Consider the following 23,062-nt stretch of genomic DNA (forward strand, 5'->3'; position numbering starts at 1 on the left):
AATACTCGAACGCGAAATGGCAACTACTCGAACTAAGCCCGAGTACTCGGTACTTGACTCGTATGCCCTGCTTGAAAAGAGAGGATGAGCTAGCTTTGCGTTCTTTTTAATGCTTTGAATTGAAACTAAAAGGTTAATTAAAATGAGCCCTTCCGTCATGCGACAGTACGTGCACAGGTTGGATAGGGCCGTACCAACGCGATATAAATAGATCGGCAAAATTTTATTAATAAATCAAGTCAATTTTAATGCATCCAGAGAATTATAAATTAAAATCTACTCTCCTCGCTTATAGCACAGATAGAATTGTCTAAGTTGAAGGTATTTTTAAGTTTTTTGCACACCCTAAGGCAGAGAATTGATCTCCTCAGAAGTGCAAAACTTAATTTTGTTCTAATAAAGTTTTTTGTGTCCGAGTATGATTCATTCCGTTTTTCGCTCAGTTAATGTGCTAGTTTCTGGACGGTTTTTGTAGAGCCTGGTGCTGCTTCTCTAGTGCACGAAAAAATTAGTCGAGCCAAGCTGCTGTGTTCCACATTCAGAATTCGTTGTTGCCATTTTAATGTTTTGACACTCTCATGATATTTGTAGAAGCTGGATATAGTTTTAAGGCAGGATTTTGCATGGGGTTTAAAAAAATTTTCATCGAAAAAGGTTCAGCTGAATCAGCCTCCACAGAGTTCGTTTGCCTTGATGTCAAGTCGAGCGTCATCATCAGTAGTGGTTGTTTTGTTGTGAAAGCTTCGCCTTCCAACGACTGAAGTTTTGGCTCTGTTTCAACATCATGGCATACTTCGTCCAGGAGTGTCGCAAAGGTAGCGCGAATTTCATTATGTCTTGGGTGAGTGTATCCACCTTTTGTACAGTGTAGAGAGTGGGTCAGTGTGAAAGTTTATCCACATGGGAAAAAATGGTATTTTATAAGGGTAGCACGCTTAGCCATTTCGTTGCTCCTTTCTGTGGCACTAAATTTATTGTCAGTTTTGCCTGATGAGCAATTTTCCTTAATTTTTGAGAGTGTCATGTTCTGTTTCTCAGTTTTGATGCTTCTATTTATCAGAGTTTGTTCTCTTCCAGCTATTTCTGGATCACTGTTTTCTAACGGATCACAAATGGCTCATGACCACTCATAAATTCTGGAAAAGTCATTAATACTGAGGAAGTCTAATCCTCCCATTCCTAGTGGTAGTGCAAAAAGACTGCGATCTTCATCGGTTATATGATTTTTACCAGTAACACAAGGAAACAGCTGCTGCTCACATTTTTCGCAAATTCATCCTTTTTCTTATATGCTTCGGTTAGAAAGCTTAATTTGTTTTCAACTCCCTATGTGTAGCAGGAGTATGCATTTTAGGGTGATGTTTTAGCTACTTTAGAAAGCTTTTCAGTTAGGGTGATTGTCTTTTCAATTTCACTTTCCAAGTTTTTATTGCATGCTGATGGTGGTTTTTTAACCAAATCAAGGACTCTAAAACCGTCTACGATTGTAAAATTTGTGCCTTTGAATACTTTTATGGACTTTTTACATTGTGTCCGAAAGCCTTTCCGTGCAGATCGAGGTTGTCCAGTATTGCGCGAAGACTGTTAAGATCACCTGGAGCACGTTGTAGTTTTGCGTTCTTTTTGTTACTCTGAGTTAAGTGAATTTGATTCCTTGCGACCTGTACAACAAAGAGCACAATAGTACTCCCATATCTGATCCTGCTATGGGCTTTGCGCCAGTCGGTCATATGAAGGAAGAAGAAGTTTACCAGTTTTTGAACATTCTCCAAGAAATAAGAGAAAAAAATAGTTATTTTGCTTATAGAGACTGAATCACTTTGATAGTGTGCGTCATGTTGATGAGTTTTTACAAAATGAATTATAAACGAACAAAACCAAATACTGAGGATGTCAATTAAATATACATCAAAAATAAACTATAATCTCAGATTTACTTAATCCACAATCATTTTATTGTCTAGTTGTATATTGTGTTTGTTTTGATCAATACTGCTTTTTTTGCTAAAAACTATCAACTCAATTTTGTCAGTATTTAGTTCTAGGTAAGCTTTTGCAACAAAAAAGTTTCTGACAAGAATCTTGATGATAGGAAGAGCAAAAATAATATTTTGATGATTGCAGAAAACTGTTTTCATTATGTTTTTTTCTGCATAAAGCACTACATTGCAAATATCGGGCAATTCTTTGCTTATATCATACAATTGGAGGTTGCAGACTAAAGATTTGAAGACTGGGCCTCAAAGAACACCTTGATGGAGCGATATTCTGTCCGGTATTGTGTTAATTACTAAAGTCATTTTGTGCCTGTTATTGATGAGTTTATAGATAATCTCAAAAACCGATGCTGAGAAACTCAGACTACTTAATTTAAGAATACGAAACTTATGTTCAGCTGAGTCGAAAGTTTCAGAAAAATTTAATAAGGCTCTGGCACAGAAACGGTACTCCAGATATTCGGATAGCTCGATATTCTAGCCATACCTATAACGATGGTTTCTGGTTTCAAACAGTAAAATATGCACGGAGCCTGAGCTGGTGAACGAGTATCAGGCACTAGATCAAGACATTCAACTGGAGCTAAAATCTTTAGGGAATTCTTTGTGAACACCAAGACAACCTGTCAGCTCTGTTACCAAAGCTCCGTTCAAACACCAAGCAGTAGCAACCAAAAAGAAGGGCGGACAAGATGAGACTGTACAGAGGCGAGAAAACTGTTGGTGGCACTGCCGAGGTGGCTTCAACGGAGAGATTGATCTAGCTTTGTGTTCTTTTTGTTGCTTTGAGTTAAGTGACTTTGATTCCTTGCGGCCGTCACAACAATGGGCACAGTAGTACTCACATAACAAATCCTGATGTGGTCTTAGTGCCAGTTGGTCATAAGTTGGCCAGAAGTGAGAAGAAGTTTACTAGGTTTTATAACATTCTCCAAGAAATTACTAGAAGAAACAAATAAATGTTTTGCTAAAGGAGATTATAAAACTTTGCCAGTGTGCTTCATTTTGATGAGTTTTTACAAAACGCATTATAAATGAACAAAATCAATATGTTGAGGATGTCAACCAAATATACATCATTATAAATTATATTAACTTGTATTGCTTTCAAAAGACCTTTCCATATGTTGCTACTGAAGGATCTTCCTTAAAAATATAAAAGAAAACTTTTCAAATTTAACTTTTATAACTTTGAAACATGAACATTTGCTATTTGAAATAAGACTGCTGTCTTGAATTTGATACTATTTCAATGCTGCACTACTGAAAAACACTTTTCTATGTAACGATTGTTAAATTGTTCCGGAAAACATAACTTTTTGGTTTTTTTGTTCTCTTCAATGCAACTGGTTTCGGAATTGAATCTCCTATATGCTAGTAGAATATTGTTTCATTCTTCAGAAAAAAACATGCTATTTTCCAATCGAGAAACATTGATACCGGTAGTTTTTTGTGAGACAGTGTTAGATCAGACGGAAAATGAATTTTTTTTTCTATTTTAGCAGATTTTAACGGCACAGCTCGCCAGCATTAGAGTGATACTGTTAAATTTGTTAGTTCGGTTTGGTTTTTTGATGGCGGTGTAGATGATCATTCACTAAGGCCTCATAATATTTGGGTCTTGATTGGTAGAGATTTTTCTATCGATTGTTATAATTTAATTCAAGAAGCATTTTTTCAAAAAAAATGTTTTCTTCGCCCTTGAATGTAGGATATTGATCAAGAATGGTTTCTAGAAAATTTACTCATGGTTTTTATATATATACAATCATTTTATCATTTAGTTGTTTACTGCATTTATTTTGATCAAAACTGTTTTGCTTCTGGCTGAAAACTATCAGCTCAGTTTTGTCAGTATTTAGTTTTAGGTAAGTTCTTGCAAAAAAAAAGTTTCTGACAAGAATACTGATGATGGTGAAGAGCGAAATTATTATACATTGATGATTGCACAAACCTATGGTATCATCTGCATTATACAATACTTTGAAATTATCGGGTAACTGTTTGCTTAAATCATACAGTTAGAGGTTGAAAACTGAAGGTTTGAAGACTGTACTTTAAAAAACACCTTGTAAATTTGAACACCTTGTAAAGAGCACCTCGTAAAGAACCTATTGTATATTTTTCCATCCATAGTAGAGCATAATAGTCTATAACCTTATTGTGTTTGCTTAATAAATTATTGCTCACAATATATTCATTTATTTTTTATGCAACAGATTTTCGAGTACTTTTGATAATGTGGCTGCTATTGATTAACGTCTGTGGTTTTCTGCTAAATCTGGGTCATCCTTTCTATAGATTGGAGTAACAAGTGATTTTTTGAGTTTTCAAAAACCTTTTGTGTTTTATGTTTTCATTTCTAAAAAAGACCAAGTGATGACATATTTCATTGCAACCTTCTATCAGAGCCCATGCCGATAGACCACACGGACCTGGCGTTTTCTCGCATTAACATTGATTAATTCCTTTTTGCATTCATTTTCACTTTTTAATCGAAAAAAATTGTTTTTTGATTTTTCTATTGTTGCGCTGTTTCGATTTTTGGTTTCGTTCAAAGTGTGCGGGTAAACTATTTTCATCGATTTGTGTCAAAGACATAGCGTAGTCTTGCAAATTTGTAATTTCGGAAATTTACCAAATTCTAATCGATTGTTATTAAGTCACTAAACGCGTTTTTTATTGGTAGTAATTTATTTGCAGATTTTTGGAAAGTCTAATATCGTATACAATCAATTTCTATTGCTCCATGGGTTTTGAATTCAGTAGTTGTGCAATAAAATTGCCGTCTTTGAGATTAATTTTTAGCTTGTCATTACGCATAAAAAATAGTTTTCGGTGGTAAGCGTTTTGTATGCAGTCAACGGTATTTGAGTCGAATCTTCGAAACATAATTTCTGGGTAGTCTTGCTGATAAAAATTTTTACTTTTTGATAGAGCCATCTTGAAATCTTTTTCTGAATAGTTCGATTTCTCATAGATTGTGCGTTTAAGAGTAGTTTTTTTCACAATTTTCATGGCATTGGCCATGTCTTTTTGAAAATTGGATTGTTCACAACCTTATTCAATGGCATATTGGACACATACACGAATTGGGCAGCATGACGTATACCCTTCTCTTTTTTTCCGTGCGCTTTGCAGACACAAACGCCGTTGTTATAGGAGGCTGCATCGACCCCACAGGAGCACTTTTTTGCAGGACTTCAAATGACTTTTATGTGATGTTGTGTTGCCGTTTGTTGCTTTGATCTCGACTTTACAATGAACACATGGTCTTAACTTCGATTTGAATCTGTTCACATACTCTAGTCTCCTTCTTCCACTCTATTTTGGTATTTCCACTTGTATTTCCCCGTCCGCTTCAGAATCTGACATTTCTTTCCCTTAAAATGAATCATAAAAATATTTCTTAAAAATTGTAATTTCTTATAAAAGTAAAATAAAAATAATAGTCGAAAAATTAAAATAATTTCGAAATGAGCTAAGAATTAAAGGCAATGCTCGGATATGATTCAATACTTGAAAATACTCAAAAAAATACTCGTCACTTTCAAAAACAGGAACTCGGAAACTCGAAATTAAGCATATAATACTCGAACTCGAAACAGCAACTACTCGAACTCAGCCCGAGTACTCGGTACTCGACTCGTATGCCCTGCTTGAAAAGAGAGGATGAGATAGCTTTGCGTTCTTTTTAATGCTTTGACTTGAAACTAAAAGGTCAATTAAAATGAGCCCTTCCGTCATGCGACAGTGATTGTTGTTGTGCTGGTCCTCTAGTACACGAAAAAATTAGTCGAGCCAAGCTGCTGTGTTCCACATTCAGAATTTTTTGTTGGTATTTTAATGTTTTGACACTCTCATGATATTTGTAGAAGTTGGATATAGTTTTAAGGCAGGATTTTGGTTGGGTTTGAAAATTTTTTCATCGAAAAATGTTCAGTTGAATCAGCCTCCACAGAGTCCATTTGCCTTGATGTCAAGTCCAGCCTCATCATCAGTAGTGGTTGTTTTATTGTGAAAGCTTTCGCCTTCCAACGACTGAAGTTTTGGCTCTGTTTCAACATCATGGCATATCTCGTCCAGGAGTGTCGCAAAAGTATCGCAAATTTCATTATGCGCTCCATGGCTTCATCTTCTTGCATTTCGTCGTTTCCTTTTATCTCACTGTTTTCAGGTACTTTTTGCAATTTATCGACAGAATTTCGGCCCGTGCCCCAACTCTCTTTCTGAAAAACTCTTCTTATAACAGTGTAGGAGGTCTACGTTCATCTTCTGCTCCCGGTTCCGCCAGAAAATATTGTTTAACACAGGTTTACGTTTTGCTCCAGGTCAAATCATAAAACCTCATTTCTCTCGTTTTTTGACGTACAAGACATTCCAGCAACACGCATCACAGCTGTGGTGACAGCGTTTCTATGAGTCAAAAAGAAGTCCTACAGACACTCGGTCCTAATTCTAACTTGAAGGATTGGTAGGTTATTGCAATCCTTGGCTCATGACGCTTTGCGCGTTCAAATTTTCACGTCGTCATAACTGCACGGAACCAAGGCATCAATCTTTGTCTTGCTCATTTTCTTTCAATCACTTTTGGTATTCTTAGTGTTTGGTGCAAGTGGTCATGAATGAATCAAACTTTCTACTGAGACTCACTTTGCCCAATTGCTCGGCGGTCGTAATTGCCATTACGTGGTCGTTCGTCCCAACATTGGCCTCCAGGCATCTCACGGCTATCATAGCGCTGATCACTAGTATCGATACGGACTGGGTCAGGAAGCCCGGTGGATAACATTTTCCGAGTTCCAGAAAAATACTAAGATTGCTCGCTCAGGGGTACCAGAACGTCTGCGCCAGGCAGTGACAAGGGGTACTACCCATCATGATTCTCAAAATGTTTCTCCAGGTCCGGTATCCTAAGGCCTCTAGCAACGGTTCAACCATGATCACTTGATGCGTTTTGTCCCTTTCGTCGATTGTTGGGAAATCGGTCGCCAATTCTGCCCTCACCTTCTTCTTCTGGAAGTCACTTAAGTTTTCTTCACTCATCTTCCTGAATTCCTGAACTTTTCTCTCACTTTGTCTCTCAATTCGTCTCTAGCTATTTCTGGAATCGCCCGAAAATTCTTCGTTAATACTTCATATGATCTCTCAGACATCTTGGCCAGTCGCATCCAATTAATCACTGAAATGAGTTGAACGATCAGCCTGCACTGCGTTCTTGCGTCAACTACCACCATGTGCGTGGGATACTTGCTGTTAGAGTATGGTGCAGAATTGGATCTAACCAAATACTTTGAGCCAGTGGACTTGTGATATCCTTCGTATTCTTTCAGGTCCGTTTCATTTTCAAGAGCTTCTCGCCAGCCCCATGTCTTCTGTTCCATCTGGGCTATCAAGTTCAGCTTAGTCGCTCCGTGGCAATCTGCAATTAATTTTTTTCACTCAAATCGGAAATGCTCAACCTCCCATATAACTTTGCTAATTGGCAATGCTGTTCTTTCAAGATTTATAAGCAGTGGCTAGTCCCACAACATGCCCTTCCAGTCCACAAGTGGTGGCCTGGCTTTTCTTCGTCAAATAACTTGGAAAATTTCCATCAGATGGCTCCGTGGGTGGCATTTTTTTGCTACTTTCAAAGATAACAAGTGATGGATTACGGCTATATTGTGAAAGCTCTCATCGTCATCAGGTTCCAGTTCGATGTCTGCATTGACGTCCGATATTAGACCTGCCTTCAGATTTAGGCACCAAGAAAGTTTCATGAGCTGCCACATCGTCCTTAAGCTGGTTTTTAATTAACCATCCCACGAACCACACACGAAATTCAGTTATGTTTTTGATTTTAGAACCGAAGTTTAGACCATTCGTTCCTTCAATATTACGCCTAAATGCAGTTGTTCTGAGGTTATCAACCTCATTTCTCCCACTTGCTATACCCACAAGTCTTCCAAGTCAAAGTATGCGTCCCTAGCATCCTCATCGACAAAAGGGTTATTAGACTTGAAAACGCACAAAATCGCTGTCAAACATCTTCCAATATGTTATCATCAGAGAAACCAAAACATCAAATAACTAATTTCTTTCTCTTATTTTTATGGGGAAGAAGTTTGGACGCAGTTATGTGCGTTTTAGGGCTTGAAGGACACATATAGTCCGTCCGAATGTCTTCTCTCATCTTGTATTGTGAAAACAAGTCAATTTATCAATCAAATGACTATTTTAACAAATTATATGGAAGCACAGGTTTGGACGCAGATTTGTTAATTTTAGGCCCTTAAACATCCAAGTTAGCTAAGTGAACATCTCCTCCGTTATAATAAATAGAAAAACCACAATATCACATAGTTGATTCTTTTTTTTTTGGGCGAAGACGTTTTGACAGCGGATATGTCAGTTTCAGCCCTGACACGCATATATCTGCTGTCCAAATGTCTTTCCAATCAAGTTTAGCAGAAAAAAAATCAGTGTATCAACTGAATGTCAGTTTTTTTTATTATAATGGGGAAAGAGGTTTGGACGCAGATATGTGGACTTCAGGTCCTTTCCGAACATCATGTATTTCTAGAAAATAAAAAAATCAAGTAATTAATTTTTTTACTTGGTTTTCTGAAGAAGAGTTTGGACGCATAAAATTTGTTTTGAGAACTGAACGGCCAATATGTGCTGTCTAATGCTGTCTAAATATCTTTCCTCATCGTATTTTGCAAACAAAATTGTTTATCAAAAATTTGAACGCATTTACGTGTCCTTCAGTCCCTGAAACGCTTATATCTGCTGTCCAAGTGTCTTTCTAAATTTTATGGGAGAAGAGGTTTGGACGCACAGGGTTTGTATTAGGAACTGATTGGCCAATATGTGTTGTCCAAATGTCTTTCCCTAATAATTAAATCAAAACGAATCAATTTATCAACTAAAGGGTTTTCTCCTCAAATATAATGGCAGAAGAGGTTTGGGCGAGGAAATGTTAGGTTTACGCCCTGAAAATTTTAAGTTAGCTGACGAAAGTCTCCTCCGTTATGTTAAAGAGAAAAATAAATACTCAAATAATTTATGTTTTTTTTTGTTTTAAGGGCGTGAAAGACATACAGTCTGTCCAAATGTCTTCTCCCATCATAAATTGTGAAAAAAAATCAATTTACCAATCAAAGAATTTTTTTGTCAAAAAAAAACGGAGGAAGGGATTGGACGCAGATATGTGAGTTTTAGGCCCTGAAACCTACAAGTTAGCCAAGTAAACATCTCCTCCGTTGTGTTAAAGAGAAAAACAAAAAAACTCATATAACTATTTTTATTTGCTTTTTTGGGAACAAGTTTCGATAACGGATATGTCGGTTTTAGCCCAACTGATTGATGTTTTCTTTTAATATAATGTAAACATTTCCTCCCTTGTGTTAAAGAGAAAAACAAAAAAACTCATATAACTATTTTTTTTTGCTTTTTTGGGAACAAGTTTCGATAACGGATATGTCGGTTTTAGCCCAACTGAATGATGTTTTCTTTTAATATAATGTAAAAAGTGGTTTGAACGCAGATATATGCGTTTCAGGTCCTTTCCAAACAACATGTGTTTTTAGAAAAATCAAAAAATCACTTAATTGACTTCTTTTGCTAAATTTTATGGCAGAAGAGGTTTGGACGGACATATATTTTTTGGGAACTGATTGGCCAGTTTGTGCTGCCTAAGTATATTTTTTCATCAAGTTTCGCGAACAGAATTATTTATTAATAAACCTAGAAATTGTTTTTTTGCTGCTTCTTATAGTGGATGATGTTTGGACGCAGATATCTACGTTTCAGACCCTAAAACGACAGAATTTGCTGACCAAACGTCTTCTCCGTCATGTTGAGTTGGACAATCAAAAAATCAAAAATTTGATTTCCTCTGTGGAATAAGATTAGGGATGATTTTTGGTCGCACATATGTGCGTTTTAAGGCCTGAAAGGCACATATCTGCTGTCCATAAGTTTTCTCCATCATAATGAGAAAAACAATCAATTTAACAACAAATCGTTTTTTTTTGCTCAATATGATGATGTAGGAAGTTTAAACAGGAGATATGTAGTCTTCAGTGCCTGAAGGCACAAAATGGCAGTCCAATTGTCCTTCTCCATTATATTCAGGAAGGAAAATCAATTTATCAACAAATCGTAAATTTTTTTGCTGAATATGTTTGTTAAAGATGTTTGGACCTCGAATTTGCAGTTTTCAGGGCCTGATGATCTATTGGTTTCAGGGACCGAAACGGACATATCTAGTGGCCAACTGTCTTGTCCCATCATATATTGCAAAGAATGAGTTATTTGAAAGGTTTTTTGTCTAAAACTGTGATAAAATAGGACGTTTTTACTACAGATATATGGGTTTCGGGAACCAGAAGGCACTGTCCAAATAAATGTCTTGCCCTATAATTTTTAGTGAAAAAAATCAACTTATTATTTATCTGATTTTTTTTTGCTAAATTTGCTGATATGCAAGTTTCAGGCCATGAAACGCATTTATATATTGTCTTAAAGTCTTCTCTCATAGTAATTAGCGGAAAAAAAAATCATTTAATTGACAAAATGATCTTTTTGCTAAGTACAACGAGGGGAGACTATAGACAGCGGATTTGTATGTGCGTTTCAGGCCTTGATTGCACAGATGAGCCGACTAAACATCATCTGCTTTCAAATTTTGCGAAAATCTTTTTATTTGATACATTGATTTTTTGCTAAATATGATGAGTAAAATCGTTCAAAAAGTATATATGTGCCTTTCAGGGCCTCGAAGGCTCATATATTCTGTCTAAGTCTCGTTTTCCATCATAATTACTTACCATCATAATTTGTTTGACAAAACAGTCAAACTAATAATTAAATGAACTTTTCGTTAAAAAAGATGGTTGTAGAAATTCGGACGCATATTTGTAGTTGCAGGCCCTGAAACGAGTGTAAACACTTTCCCATTATCTTTTCTTTAATTTTCTCTAAAAAAGAAACACAAAAAATTGATAATCGATTTTTTGCTGAAAATGATGAATAAAGACGTTTGAGCAGCAGATATGTGCGTTTTAGTCCCTGAAACGCACATAGTTGCTGTCTAAATCTTTTCTGCTACAAACTTTAGCGAAAAATTACTATAGAGGATATATTTAATTTTTGATAAAAATGATGAGGGAAGACGTTTTTAGCCCCGAAACAATCTTTATGCTGTCTAAACATCTTCAACCATCCTGTTTAGCAAAAAAACTATCAACTAACGAATTTTTTGTTCAAAAAAGATGGGAGAGTATTGGCCGCAGATAAGTAGTTGCACGTGCTGAAACGCAGATATCTGTTTTCTAAACACCTGCCGTATCCTTTTCAGCGGAAAAAAAAACAAAAAAATATCAATTAATCGATTTTTTGCGAGATGACGTTTAAACAGCAGATATTTGCGTTTCAGGCCTTGAAACGCTCATGTGTTCTGTGTAAACGTCTTTCACTATAAACTTTAGCGAAAAACTACTCTGGGTGTCATTTGACTTTTTGCTAAAAGAGTACGTTTGGAAAGCATATATGTGCGTTCCATGGTCTCAAAGAGTCTAAGCGTTTCAGGCCCTGAAACGCACTTATGTTATGTCTAAATATCTTCCACTATAAACTTTAGCGAAAAATTACTCTGGGTGTCATATGATTTTTTGCTAAAAGAGTACGTTTGGAAAGCATATATTTGCGTTTCATGGTCTCAAAGGGTCTATGCGTCGCTTTTCATCATATTTAGTGAAAAATCAATAAGTCATTAAAGCGAGTTTTTCGCTAAACCTGATGGTGAAAAAAGTTGCGACACATACAAAGGCGTTTTAAACCCTGAAACGCTTATATCTGATTTCCCAACGTCGTTTTTTTATCATATCAAGAAACAAAGTCAATTTATCAAGTATTTGATTTTTTTCCTAATGAGACAGTCGTTTAAAAAACAGCAGATATGTGAATTTCAGTCCCTGAAACAAACATTGATGCTATCTAAACGTCTTCACCAATCATGTTTAGCAAAAAAAAATCAACTAATAACTAGATGGTTTCTTCGCTGAAAAAATGGGAGACGACGTTTGGCCGCAGATATGTAGTTTCAGGTCCCGAAACGAACATGTCTGCTTTCCAAACGTCTTCTTCATTATTGCTAGCAGAAAAAAAAATACGATTAACAAATCAATTTTTTGCTGAATATGAGGAGTGAAGGCATTTGGATAGCAAATACTTGCATTTCAGGACCGAAAACTGACATAAATGCTTTCTAAACGTCTTCCTCTTTAAAGTATAGCAAAATCTCAGAACTTTTCGAATGATCCTCTTTCGTTTTCCAGTCCGATGGCAACTAGGAGGATTTATCACCGACGTTAGCAATTCCTCCGACGATTCAACCAATAGCGGTTTCGGTTAAGACCAGGAGTCCCTTGAGGACGTCGCGAGTACCCATGATCCGCGAGAAGACACTCTAGCTAAGCAGAAGTTCGATTTCCAATGGTTAACTAAACTGAGGGTTTGCCAAGTCGAAGTTTCGCAATGATGCACAAGGGGCGCTGAAAATTTTAGTCACTGGATTCAAACTGGTTGTGATGCTGACCAGAACTAAACATTTGACTTCTAGTCTGACATCGAGTGGGAGAAGCATGATCATGTTTGGCTCACCATCTTCATGGGTGACTTCTAACTCGTTCCCAGGACTCGGTTGCTTGAATTTCGTGTTGGCGTCTGCAAACGTCTGGATGCACTCACTGTAATGGCGTCGACTCTGGTACAAGAGTCAACTAAAGCTCGTAGTTTGACCTTTCGACCGGCTCGTGTTAGAGCCTCGTGCAGTTGGCAGAAGTGATCTCTGATTCCTGAGGTGAGTCAAGCAAAGTCTGGGTGGAACACTTCAAAACTGGGATCCCCTGGCTAGCGTGAAGCATTGTTGGTTGATTTCCCTGGCGCTCCTTTCATCTGGACACTTGAGGACAGTCTGCTGCTCCATGACTATTATATAGGCAGTTGAAACAAAGCCGGAGTTTTTTTGACCATTTCACTCCTTTCTGGCGCATGTGCAACTCGAAACTTCTGACAATTGTAGACGTGTTGATACTCCTGGCATGCTTCGACGATGGACTTCGTAAGTTGTGGTGGACTTCGTCTTTTGTCAGCAAGAAGGAGTTCTTTGACTTCTCGTTGAGGTCTGGACACAGTGCGCGCGATGTTCTCCAAAGATCTAATCCGATTATCCTGAATTTTGAGCAAACTCTGGAATGAGACATACTGACCCTGAATTATGAAGCTCCCACGTCCTCTGTGACTCTGGATCTATCTCTGATGACGGGAGATTGTGCCACACATTGTTTTCAACATTCAAACCCATGGCTAACATCGATTGGTTGAACTCATTGAACGTGGAATGCAGAAGTTTAAGTTGTATGACATTCTCCTCCATCACAATCCGAAAATTCTCCTTAGTGGTGGGGAGATTTCGGATGTGTTGCTCTGCAGACCCCTTCTCGCATCTCTTGAGGTACAAGAACTGCTGGACATTGGACAGCTTCGCGTTGTTGTAGACGGCTGTCTCAAATTGGTCGTTTAATGACAACCATAGCTCGTAGCTCCCGTCGAATTCAGGTAGTGGGATTGACGGTAATTTATTGACAACACTCAAGGCTTGGCTAGTGCTTTCTGGAAAGGATGCCGTAATTCGATTACGACCTAGGGCAGTGGGATTTGCATTGCTTGCCGCGAGTTTTCTTGTCGTCCTGGATGACAGTTCGGTCTTGTGTCAAGTTTTATCTCCAGCTCCTCGCCTTCTAAAGCTCATATGTAGAAGTCACTGGTCAAACTAAAGGACATCAAACTCTCGGGAATCCTTGAACATCATATATCCGACTCAGCATGATCGATTAGAGCCGTTAGGCCAGCCACTGCTTCAAGCGCCGTTAGGCCAGCCACTGCTGCTTACGAGACAAAGGAGCTACTTTGCTGTATGATATTTCTATGATGCTGCAATTACACAAGATTGCTGTGCTCGTCTGAATATTATTTTGATACTGGCTTGTGTCCTGGTCGGCTATGGACCAAAATGTATCTTCGTGATAGCTTCGATGTGATCAATAGACTGACTGGTCTTAAGATGTATTTAATTTGTTCGAGTAATTTCGATATTTTTTCGCGGTAAATTTACAAGCGATCAATCATTCAAATCAAGTGTGAACAACAGTCATTTTATGTTTATTCACAGCTTTTATGTTTTAGAGCATAAACAACGCTGTTGTCGTTGGCCGGCCAGGAATAGATTATGTTAGCTGTTCTAGAAGGGAAACCACAAGGTAGCAATGCGCTGTGATTCGAAGTTGTTCTTGAAAAAGCATTTTGCTCCCAAAAGAAGTTTGAAATTTTGCAACTACTATTTTTTGAAAACCATGCTTCTGCTAAACCATAGGTCTGTATGCTAAAAACTGGTGATACTCCTGAGCACTACTTGTTAAACCAATCTGTTTGACACTTCCTAAAACAAGATGGTTGATGTCTTGATTTTTTAATTGCTTGGATAATTTCAAGCAGCGTTACCAAAAAAAGTAATTAAGGGACTCATAAAACAAATTTACCTAATTTGAGAGCACAAGGACCATAAAAAAACAGCCATCTCACGAGTTCGAAAAGAGTAATGAACCCAAGGAAACAAAAAAACTGCCTTGTTTTGTTTCGAAAAATATTCATCCTTCACATTTAAAATATACCGTCAGAGCTCTTCAAATTTAAGGAGCACTTTATGAATGGTGCTTTCTGAAAAAACTCTTTCAAATTGAGAAAACTGGATCAATAGATAGTTTTTCCGCAGTAATCTTAAAAATTAATTCCACTTCCGAAAACAGAAGTAGTTCACGTTGTTTTGCGCCATTTCCGCGTTCGTATTTGGAGAACGCTATTTACCTAATTTTCAGCAGATGAATTTTCATTGAACTCAAAAAGTTATTGGAGCATTTTAGAACTTAGTTCTGAAAAAATTCACAAAGGCCTAAATAAGAGTCTTCACTATGTTCTTTACTCTCAATAACTAACATGAATTGTGAAAAGTGGGTCAAAGAAGTAAGTTTTGCCGTTCCGAGCGTTAAAATAGGTATTTGGAAAAATTTTTACATTTTTTTCGCACTGTTCAACCAAAAAAAAACTTAAAAAAAAGATAATAACAAGCGATTTAGGAAAGCATCTCAAATTAGTTCATTGAGACTTAAAATAACACAGGCCGCTAGAAGAGCTGATGCAGATAAAGCTAGGTCTGAGTATATTTTTTAAACTTTTTTTTTCGTCTGGGAAACATGAAAAATAAAACTCATTTTTTAAACTTTAGAGAGCTTTCTTTTTCTCCATTAAGTAGATTAAGTTTCTACTTACCGAAATGATTTTGTACATTTACTGAAAAAACAAATTAACCTACCCTGCTAGATTGTACTAGAAAGGACAATTCAATTTTGGACAAACAATGCCAATTCACAATGGTTGATAAGTGAGTCATCAAGTAAAATTTCACCTACAGACGAGGCTGCACTTGAAAATTGCCATAAAAATTGCCTGAATATGCGAAAATGAGCAGTTAGCAGAAGAATTTGACGCCTACTGGATTCGAACCACAGACAGATGGAGTTCTAGTTCAATTGTTTTAATGCAACATGTTGCCCTACCGTCTTATCAACATCAAAAGCCAATAAAGCGAAAAAAATACTTGCTGTTCGAATGCCAAATTATTAGAGCAGTGCACCTGTTTTCGCGATTAATTAGAAAAATGAACTTTTCGAATCAGGGGCGGATTTAACCCCCTCATGGCGGATTTATCAAGGATTCGACCCCCTGCAGACCCAAAGGGTCCCCCTTTGGGACTTTTTAATAAATCCATTTTTGGCCGACCGACCCTAAAATTTTTCTAAAGGCGCCTTATGGCGCCAATAAATCCTAATTTTGAGGACGCCAATATATCCTAATAAACAGAAAATTATCAACAGAAAAGTAAACCCAACTAATAACAGATATCATGTGAGGCGGGGAGGAGGGCAGATCTGACTTCTTAATCAATCATCAAGACCCGGAGAAATATCAACTAAATTGTCTTGGACAAATTATACCTTATATTTCTTGTTTCAATTCAAACGTCTAACACAGGGTGGACAGATACCACATTACTAGAAGCACAGCAGCCGGTTTTCTCTGAGTCTAACAAGTCCTGTATAACTTCGGCGAAATACACGAACGAAAGACTGTTTCTAAATAATTGGATTAATAAACTACAGAAATAATAGCGATAATTTACAGTTGAATCGAATCCATTAAAAATATAGTGACTTGTATGGTGAAAAAAGAAGGAAAGATTTGAAGAAGACGACAGGTGATAGGAAGACCATGACCGTCATGGACTTCAGGTTAGTCCATGATATGCCAGCTAGTTTCATCAAAAGCAATGAATAATGGAATAAAGATTGATTTGATCAACACAACACAACACAACACCATCAGTTATTAATGAACCAAAACTAATCATCAAACAAGAATAGCCTGTTGCAGAGTAATTAGCTCAAAATGTTCCGCCCACAATGATTGAAGTAGTCTTAAATAAACCGATTTTTTTAAAGTTCTGTTGTTTCCAGCATTAGATAAATTGCAGTGGATATAATTGAGACCTCCATTTTTCTAGAATCCGAATCATGACTAATAGGGCTTTAAAATGATACCACACATGATACTACGAGATGTCTTTGGGCGAAAAAAAAATAACCTACTCCATAATTCCCTCCTCCTCTCACTTCGTGAATGGATCGGAACAAAATGGTGAAAAGCAATTAAAAATGTATGTAAATAGTTATTTTTGCTCCAAGATGGTTGATTTTAAGGCACGGTGATAGAGTCGCACTTTATAGAAACAAGTGACATTGAATTAATGGATTGAATTCCCAATTGATTATTGTTCATTTAAGAAAAATACAAAACTACTCTGCGCTGAAAGGTGTTCCAATTAGAAAAATAGGACGTATTCGTCAATCTTTTAAGATGATTATAATATTTGAAATGGTTATCTCGATGTTGGTAAAAATCAAATAATTTGCATTCATTTCCATTTCATGGCGAAAGTTTTGAAATTTACAGCTAGCTATTCTAAGGGAGTTTCAATTGAAATTTTATAATAAGTTCTTCTTTTTCACCTGAGGCGTTTTAATGGAGTTTACGAGTCTTAACGGACATGAACTTGACTCTTCCGATCTATTGCTATCAGTCAATCAGAAATCTCGATATACAACAGGCAATCACATTTCAGCAAGTGACTATTCTATTAGGCGATGGTGTCGAATGGTACACCACTGAATCATTGTCCTCTTCCTCCGTTTCCGAGCCACTGTCATCGTCAAAATCATCATCATCATCATCATCCTCATCGTCATCAATAAGGTCCAGGTCTTCATCATCTAGTTCCGCGCGAGTGGCTTGACCGAGAGAACTCTGCATTGCGAGCCATCTGGGATCAATGTTACCTCCATGCAATTCTGCGTCTTCGTAAATACTCAATTGGGACCCCTTTTCCTCGTCAATGAACGGAATACTTGGATTTGAGTTATTAGACCCATTAGAGCAATCACTGCCATACGACGTGCGTGCACCGTATCCATGGTCGAAGCTATTACTTTGGCGTAACGTGACACCATGCTTCCCGTAGACGTCCGGGTTGCGAGACGTAGCACTTCGACGCAAGATGCTTCGAATCGGTTTCTTAGCCAGCGAGTTTGAAATAACAGTTCTTACTTTCGCTTCACGCTCCTTCTCTTTCTCCATTTGTTTAGCATTGCTCGCGTATGTTAAGCAATCATCGTACAAACTCTCCACCGAATGAGCGCTAACGATTTCATTGAAGTGAATCTTATTACGTTTCTTTGGGAGACCTGAGCTAGAGCTAAGACTAGAGTTACTGGCTGATGTTAGCGACGTATTAGCCGAGCCACTACTGGAATCTTTATCTCCAGTTTTGGTAATTTGACTGGTTTCTATCGTTGCATTTTCCGGTGTTTTATCATTACTAGACCAGTCTTCAATGTTTCTAGAATCTGAAACTAGTTCTGTTTCATCAGTTAAATGGCGCTCAACAAACTCCTCTGCACTCAAATTTGTGATTAAATTAGTCCGATTTTCAGTTTGATCACGTGTTGGTTCACTCCCATTATTCACTTTCCCATCTTTCTCCGATAATCGCTTCTTTTCTTCTGCAGCAGCTATTTCGTCTAGTGGAACCGTAGGTCGCATGGCTAGCGGAATTCCATTGTAGTATTCGGTTCCTGGGATTCTAGCTTCGGCATTGAAATAATTACTAAGCTGAGTATTATTAGTTCTGGTCTCCGAATCGGTAGAGTTGTTAGAACTGACCGAATTGGGAGCGTAGATGGAACTTGATATGCTTTCTGTATTATAATTACTTTCTATGGAATCGAAGCTTTGGTTATTTTTGGGGATGTTTGCAACAGGCGTCTGGTATCTACTATCAACATTCATGTAACTGGGCTGAGATCTTCCATCAGGAGTACTACCAGGTAGATTAATAACCCGCTCCAGACCACTACTTGCTACAGGCGCTATGTACTCCAAATTATTTGCCGACCTTAAAGGTTCGTTACACTGTGAGCTAGCGCAAGTAGCATCCTCAACACCATTCGGAAAAAGCTGCGCATCAGACTGCTTCTCACTTTTGGGCTTCTTTCGGAAAAACGACAGCCGCTCTGAGGCAGAACGAGTTCGTGATGTCACTTTATCTGCAGACGGGTTCAAATTAGCAAACTTAGCTTTGCCTTGAGATACGCTTCCGCTAGTGAGTGTCCCATTTGGATCTTTTTCCGAATTAGATGAGCCTCCTCGTGGTTTCCACAGTATGTCAGTCCATGTTAGCTTTTTAGACTTTTTCGTCTTTGCGGGTGGACTTAGAAAGCTGGACACTGGAAACTGCGGCGATGATTCCAGTGCGTTCTGTTTGTTTTTCTTCGGTTTCTGAAGCGAAGAAGCACTGGGGTTTACAAACATTCTATTTGAATGAAGATGAGGATACTGCATTTGGGAAGTATGAGCCGTCCTCACAAAATGGTCCTGTTTTGGAAATGATGTCTGAATTTGAGCTCCTTGGGCTGCCAAACCAAATGGTAAGTCGGGATAATTAACTGGCCTCATACCGCTGTAACCAGACGGGTCGCTAATCTGACTCATCAGAAGACGGGGGTGCTGCCGCATTGACATTATAGGGTCCGAAGAAGAAGCCCCCTCAATACTCGATGTCGGCAAAACATCCACATTCTGCAAGCTAGTTTGGACATTGTAATTTTGGCTCTGCTCCGCGGAACAACAGCTAGCTGGAGGCAAGATAGAGGAGGATGTATGAGCATTCGAGTTCAGCTGCCCAGGCCCCACAACAGTGGTTGGGTCATCAAGCGGCAAAATTTCATTTTGAAACTCATCGTCGTCAATGAGCGTTGAGTTGTTGCTGATTGTGTCCTCTTGTTTGGTACCGTCATTTTCATCTTTTGACAGTGCTAAATTCACGTTTTCTGCGCCTTAACAAAAAACAGTTTGGTTATGGTGCTATACCTAGCGAAAATTGTCCTAAATATCAAACAGCTTCCGGCAGTATCAACTGATGAAAACATGAACAAATTGTGGTTACAGCGCATGATTAAATACCGTTCTATTTTTCGAAACTACATGTAGAAGGTTGACTCATTTAAATTAAGTAATACAGTTACATCAATTTTTTTGGCCGAGAAAGAGGCAACCAACTAGTTTCACACCGAGAAACACTCCTTTTAGAGAAAAATATTCTCCGTTACATTTGACGCCTACAACACACACTCTAGTTCTCCGCGGGACCTATTCAACAATGTGTTCTCGCAGTTTCAGAGACAGTTGCAACTCACTTTACTCATCTTATATACAGAGCGCATAAGAAAAAATGGTATTTATTCATATGCTACCATTAGGTTTTCACCAAGTCCTAAATAAAGCAAAGACCCAGAGATTGGTCGGGGGCGAAAAGTACAACACGTCCAACGGAAGTTTGTAGACGTGGGAATTATGATCCAAAGCTAATCATGACATCGTTTTTTCTCTCTCATACTTTCAACTATTTTGAGATATCCATTTTTGGCTTATGGACCCTAAAATTTTTCTTAAGGCGCCTTTGGCGCCAATACATGCTAATTTTTAGGGGAGAACGCGCGCCGAAAGGTAAACATTTTCGGCCTGTTTATTTTGCCTGCGGTGCAGAAATTTTGGCCAAAACAGGGACTTTTTAGTGCTTTGGGAGAACTCGGAAAATCAATTTGGTCGACCTAAAGCCAAATTTCAAACATTTTTTGAAAATCCGCACCCTCCCCTCGAGAAAAACCTAGATCCGCCCCTGGTTGGAACAAAAAAAGAAAGAATTAACCAACCAACAGAGCCTCGCAAAAAAATCTTAATTTGAGTTTGAGGGGATAAAACTTGGAAGCTGCAACATACCGTTCGATGACAAGGATTTCTAGTTCCACAGGGGAACCTAGAGTTACTACTCTATGCTTACTACTAGTAGCTGCATATGATCCTTATTGTAGTTTCAACAATAAATTCAGTGCTAGAATACCCTTTGGGGTGGTGGTATCGGATGTGATGGTTGCCGTGATGGATGCCTGGCTCTGAATGGAGGATGACTCATCCTCAGCCGTGGTGACGTCACTGTTGAAAATTGAGCTCCGTTCGCCCACTCCCGCTCCAATTTCCTTCCCCTTGGCTATGTCTCCGTTTGTTGTCGAATTATCACCCGTGTTCATGTAGAAAGCATCAGGCCAGCCTAGTAACACCAGGTTTTGAATTACATGACCAACACATGTTTTGACCAAAAAAATCAAATATCTTTGCATGCTTTTGATTTCAAAAACAGTCTGGAAGAGATAAAGAGCATGAACTTCTTAAGAAATAGTTCATCACAATCAAAGTTCAATTTTTGAGTCATGGAATAAAAATCTATATCCGATATCTTTTATTTTGTTTGAATTTATTTATGAAAGATAAGGTCAGATCATAATAAAATTCTTTGGAAAACTATCACTACTGTGCGACTAAAACCGATTGAAGATTAGCTAAAAATCAGACAACTTATTTTAGAACAAAAGCGAAGTCGAGCTTCACAATACTTGAGATAGCCAGATCAAAGAAGTTGATTGAGAACGAGAAAATTTGAAAAACCGAAACTTAAAAACATCCTGGTTATTTTGAGCTGTTATTTATGTCTGAGAACTTGTTGGCTCATACTGATATTTTGAAGAAATTTCTAGCTGCTCAAAAAAAAGTAACCATGGCTGAGCAAGTAGGAAAGAATAATCCGACAATATTATTTATTTGCCACTGACAGATTTTTTAACTCGATGCGACACTACACAAACAGTATGGCAAATTGTCTTGAGAAAAACTTGTTTTCGGAAAAATATGGCAATTAAAACCATTGAAAGTTAAATTAGTACAAAACTAATGATAAATAATGATAATAAGACTGCTCGTATTACATGGCAAAGCCCTGAATGTTCCGACTGTCCCTTAATTCATATCGGATCTTGTTAACTATCCCCCCCACCCTATTAAGGTACAAAACTCGTATACGCTTAACTGTTCAATTCTTTGTTTACAGGGGGAGGGGAGACTCGTTACAAGGTACCATAGGGGGGTGGGAATAGTTAACAAGATCCTTCATATCGAATAGTTTTTGGGAAAAGAAAATATTGAAAACCTGTAAATTTTGGACAATATCAAAGTGTAAAATTTTGAGTCGAACGAAATTAATACGACTAATTAGCTAGCCTCATATCAATTGGCAACAATTTTGTTGTGCGGGATAATTCACCACGCATAAATCATTCGCGTTACACTCTCAGCAATATGAATAAATTCTTCTAAGTGCGCATAATTTAGGCCAGAACATGGCCAATTTGGCAATTTTCAAACCCCCCGAACTTAACAAAAAGTAATCGGAGGTAAAACATCTTTTTACGTTTGAACTGAGGAAGGCAATATCTCCAATGGGATAAAATTTTTTTGTCGAAAACTAATATTTCGATTGGCGAAAACTGACTGAATAAAAAAACCGCATCGAGCATAAATATTCCGTTTTCTTCGAAATTCGGAACAATAATGGTTATAAAGCCGATAAAAGTAAGAACATAAGAACAAAACGAGCAGTTAGAATAAATTTAATGAAAAAAAAAGGAAATAAGAAATCTGACTTTCGAAAACATAACCAACGACAGTAGGAAATGAGTCAATGAACGCTAACAGAAAAATAAACTATTTTGTGAAAAAATTTCGAAGAAAGTAAAAGAAAAAGTGGATGCCATTAAAATTCTTTGAATTTCTTGAACAAAAACCATTAGCTCTTTTTTGATTTAATTAACTTAATTTGAGAAAACTGGATCAATAGGTAAAATTCTTATTCCGCTGGGAAATCAGAAAATTAAATTCCACTTTCAAAACTAGAAGTCGATCACGTTTTTGTGAACTTTACACTTTTGCTGTTCGATAGTAGGGTTTGCCTTTCGTTAAAAAAAGAATTGAACAGAACTTTGTAATAATTCATAAAAAGTAAATTTGAGCCCGAAAAAATTTTAAGACTTCCCATAAAAAAAACTTTAAAAAATCACCAAGACATGTATAAGTTCATCAGCTTTTCAGGGGTAAACCAAAAAATTGAAATTATAGCAAATCGGATCTGGTAAACTTACAAGCAACATAAAACAAATTTCGAATAGAATGGGTATTTAAAATGTTGACGTGCTCATAATATGTCTATCGGTTGACGACAGAACAGATTTGCAAACTGATACAGTGATTCTGTTAGACAAGTTGGAAAAATCTAACATGAACAAATGTCAAGCGTAAATAAAATTTTTGTAATCGAAACAGGACAATCAGATCTTGAAAATAATTTCACAATCGATCTCCTATGACCGATTTTGTAGAAGCAATGACACCTAGTTGAAAAAACTCACAGTTGGCCATAGCTCATTCGTACTCTTCTTATACGACGTGATTCGTATTCACCA

At 37.5% G+C, this 23,062-nt stretch overlaps 3 protein-coding genes across 6 annotated transcripts in view; 1 reads left to right on the forward strand and 2 right to left on the reverse strand.

The window, feature by feature from the left end:
- The window catches only part of LOC134854323 (uncharacterized), a 348,488-nt gene that overhangs the window by 211,654 nt on the left and 113,772 nt on the right, over positions 1-23,062 (forward strand). The window lies entirely within an intron of this gene.
- Positions 1-23,062, reverse strand: part of LOC134854320 (calcium uniporter protein, mitochondrial-like) — a 192,449-nt gene that overhangs the window by 33,536 nt on the left and 135,851 nt on the right. Inside the window, exon 1 of one of the 2 annotated variants that reach the window (XM_063870527.1) lies at positions 2,418-2,421. The exons of the other annotated variant lie outside the window; for it this stretch is intronic. The gene's annotated coding sequence lies outside the window, so the exon portion shown is untranslated. Of the gene's footprint in view, positions 1-2,417; positions 2,422-23,062 lie in introns of those variants that run through there. 2 annotated transcript variants of the gene reach the window in all.
- LOC134853832 (uncharacterized) overlaps positions 16,227-23,062 on the reverse strand; it is a 38,794-nt gene continuing 31,958 nt past the window's right edge. For all 3 annotated transcript variants that reach the window (XM_063869757.1, XM_063869758.1, XM_063869756.1), the window contains 2 exons: positions 20,614-20,820; positions 16,227-19,549 (listed from right to left, as the gene is read on the reverse strand). In XM_063869757.1, coding sequence (XP_063725827.1) covers positions 17,277-19,549; positions 20,614-20,820 — 2,480 coding nt within the window. In that variant the 3' untranslated portion in view covers positions 16,227-17,276. The remainder of the gene's footprint in view (positions 19,550-20,613; positions 20,821-23,062) is intronic.

This window comes from Symsagittifera roscoffensis, chromosome 9 (assembly GCF_963678635.1).
Source record: "Symsagittifera roscoffensis chromosome 9, txSymRosc1.1, whole genome shotgun sequence".
Classification (NCBI taxonomy): domain Eukaryota; kingdom Metazoa; phylum Xenacoelomorpha; order Acoela; family Convolutidae; genus Symsagittifera; species Symsagittifera roscoffensis.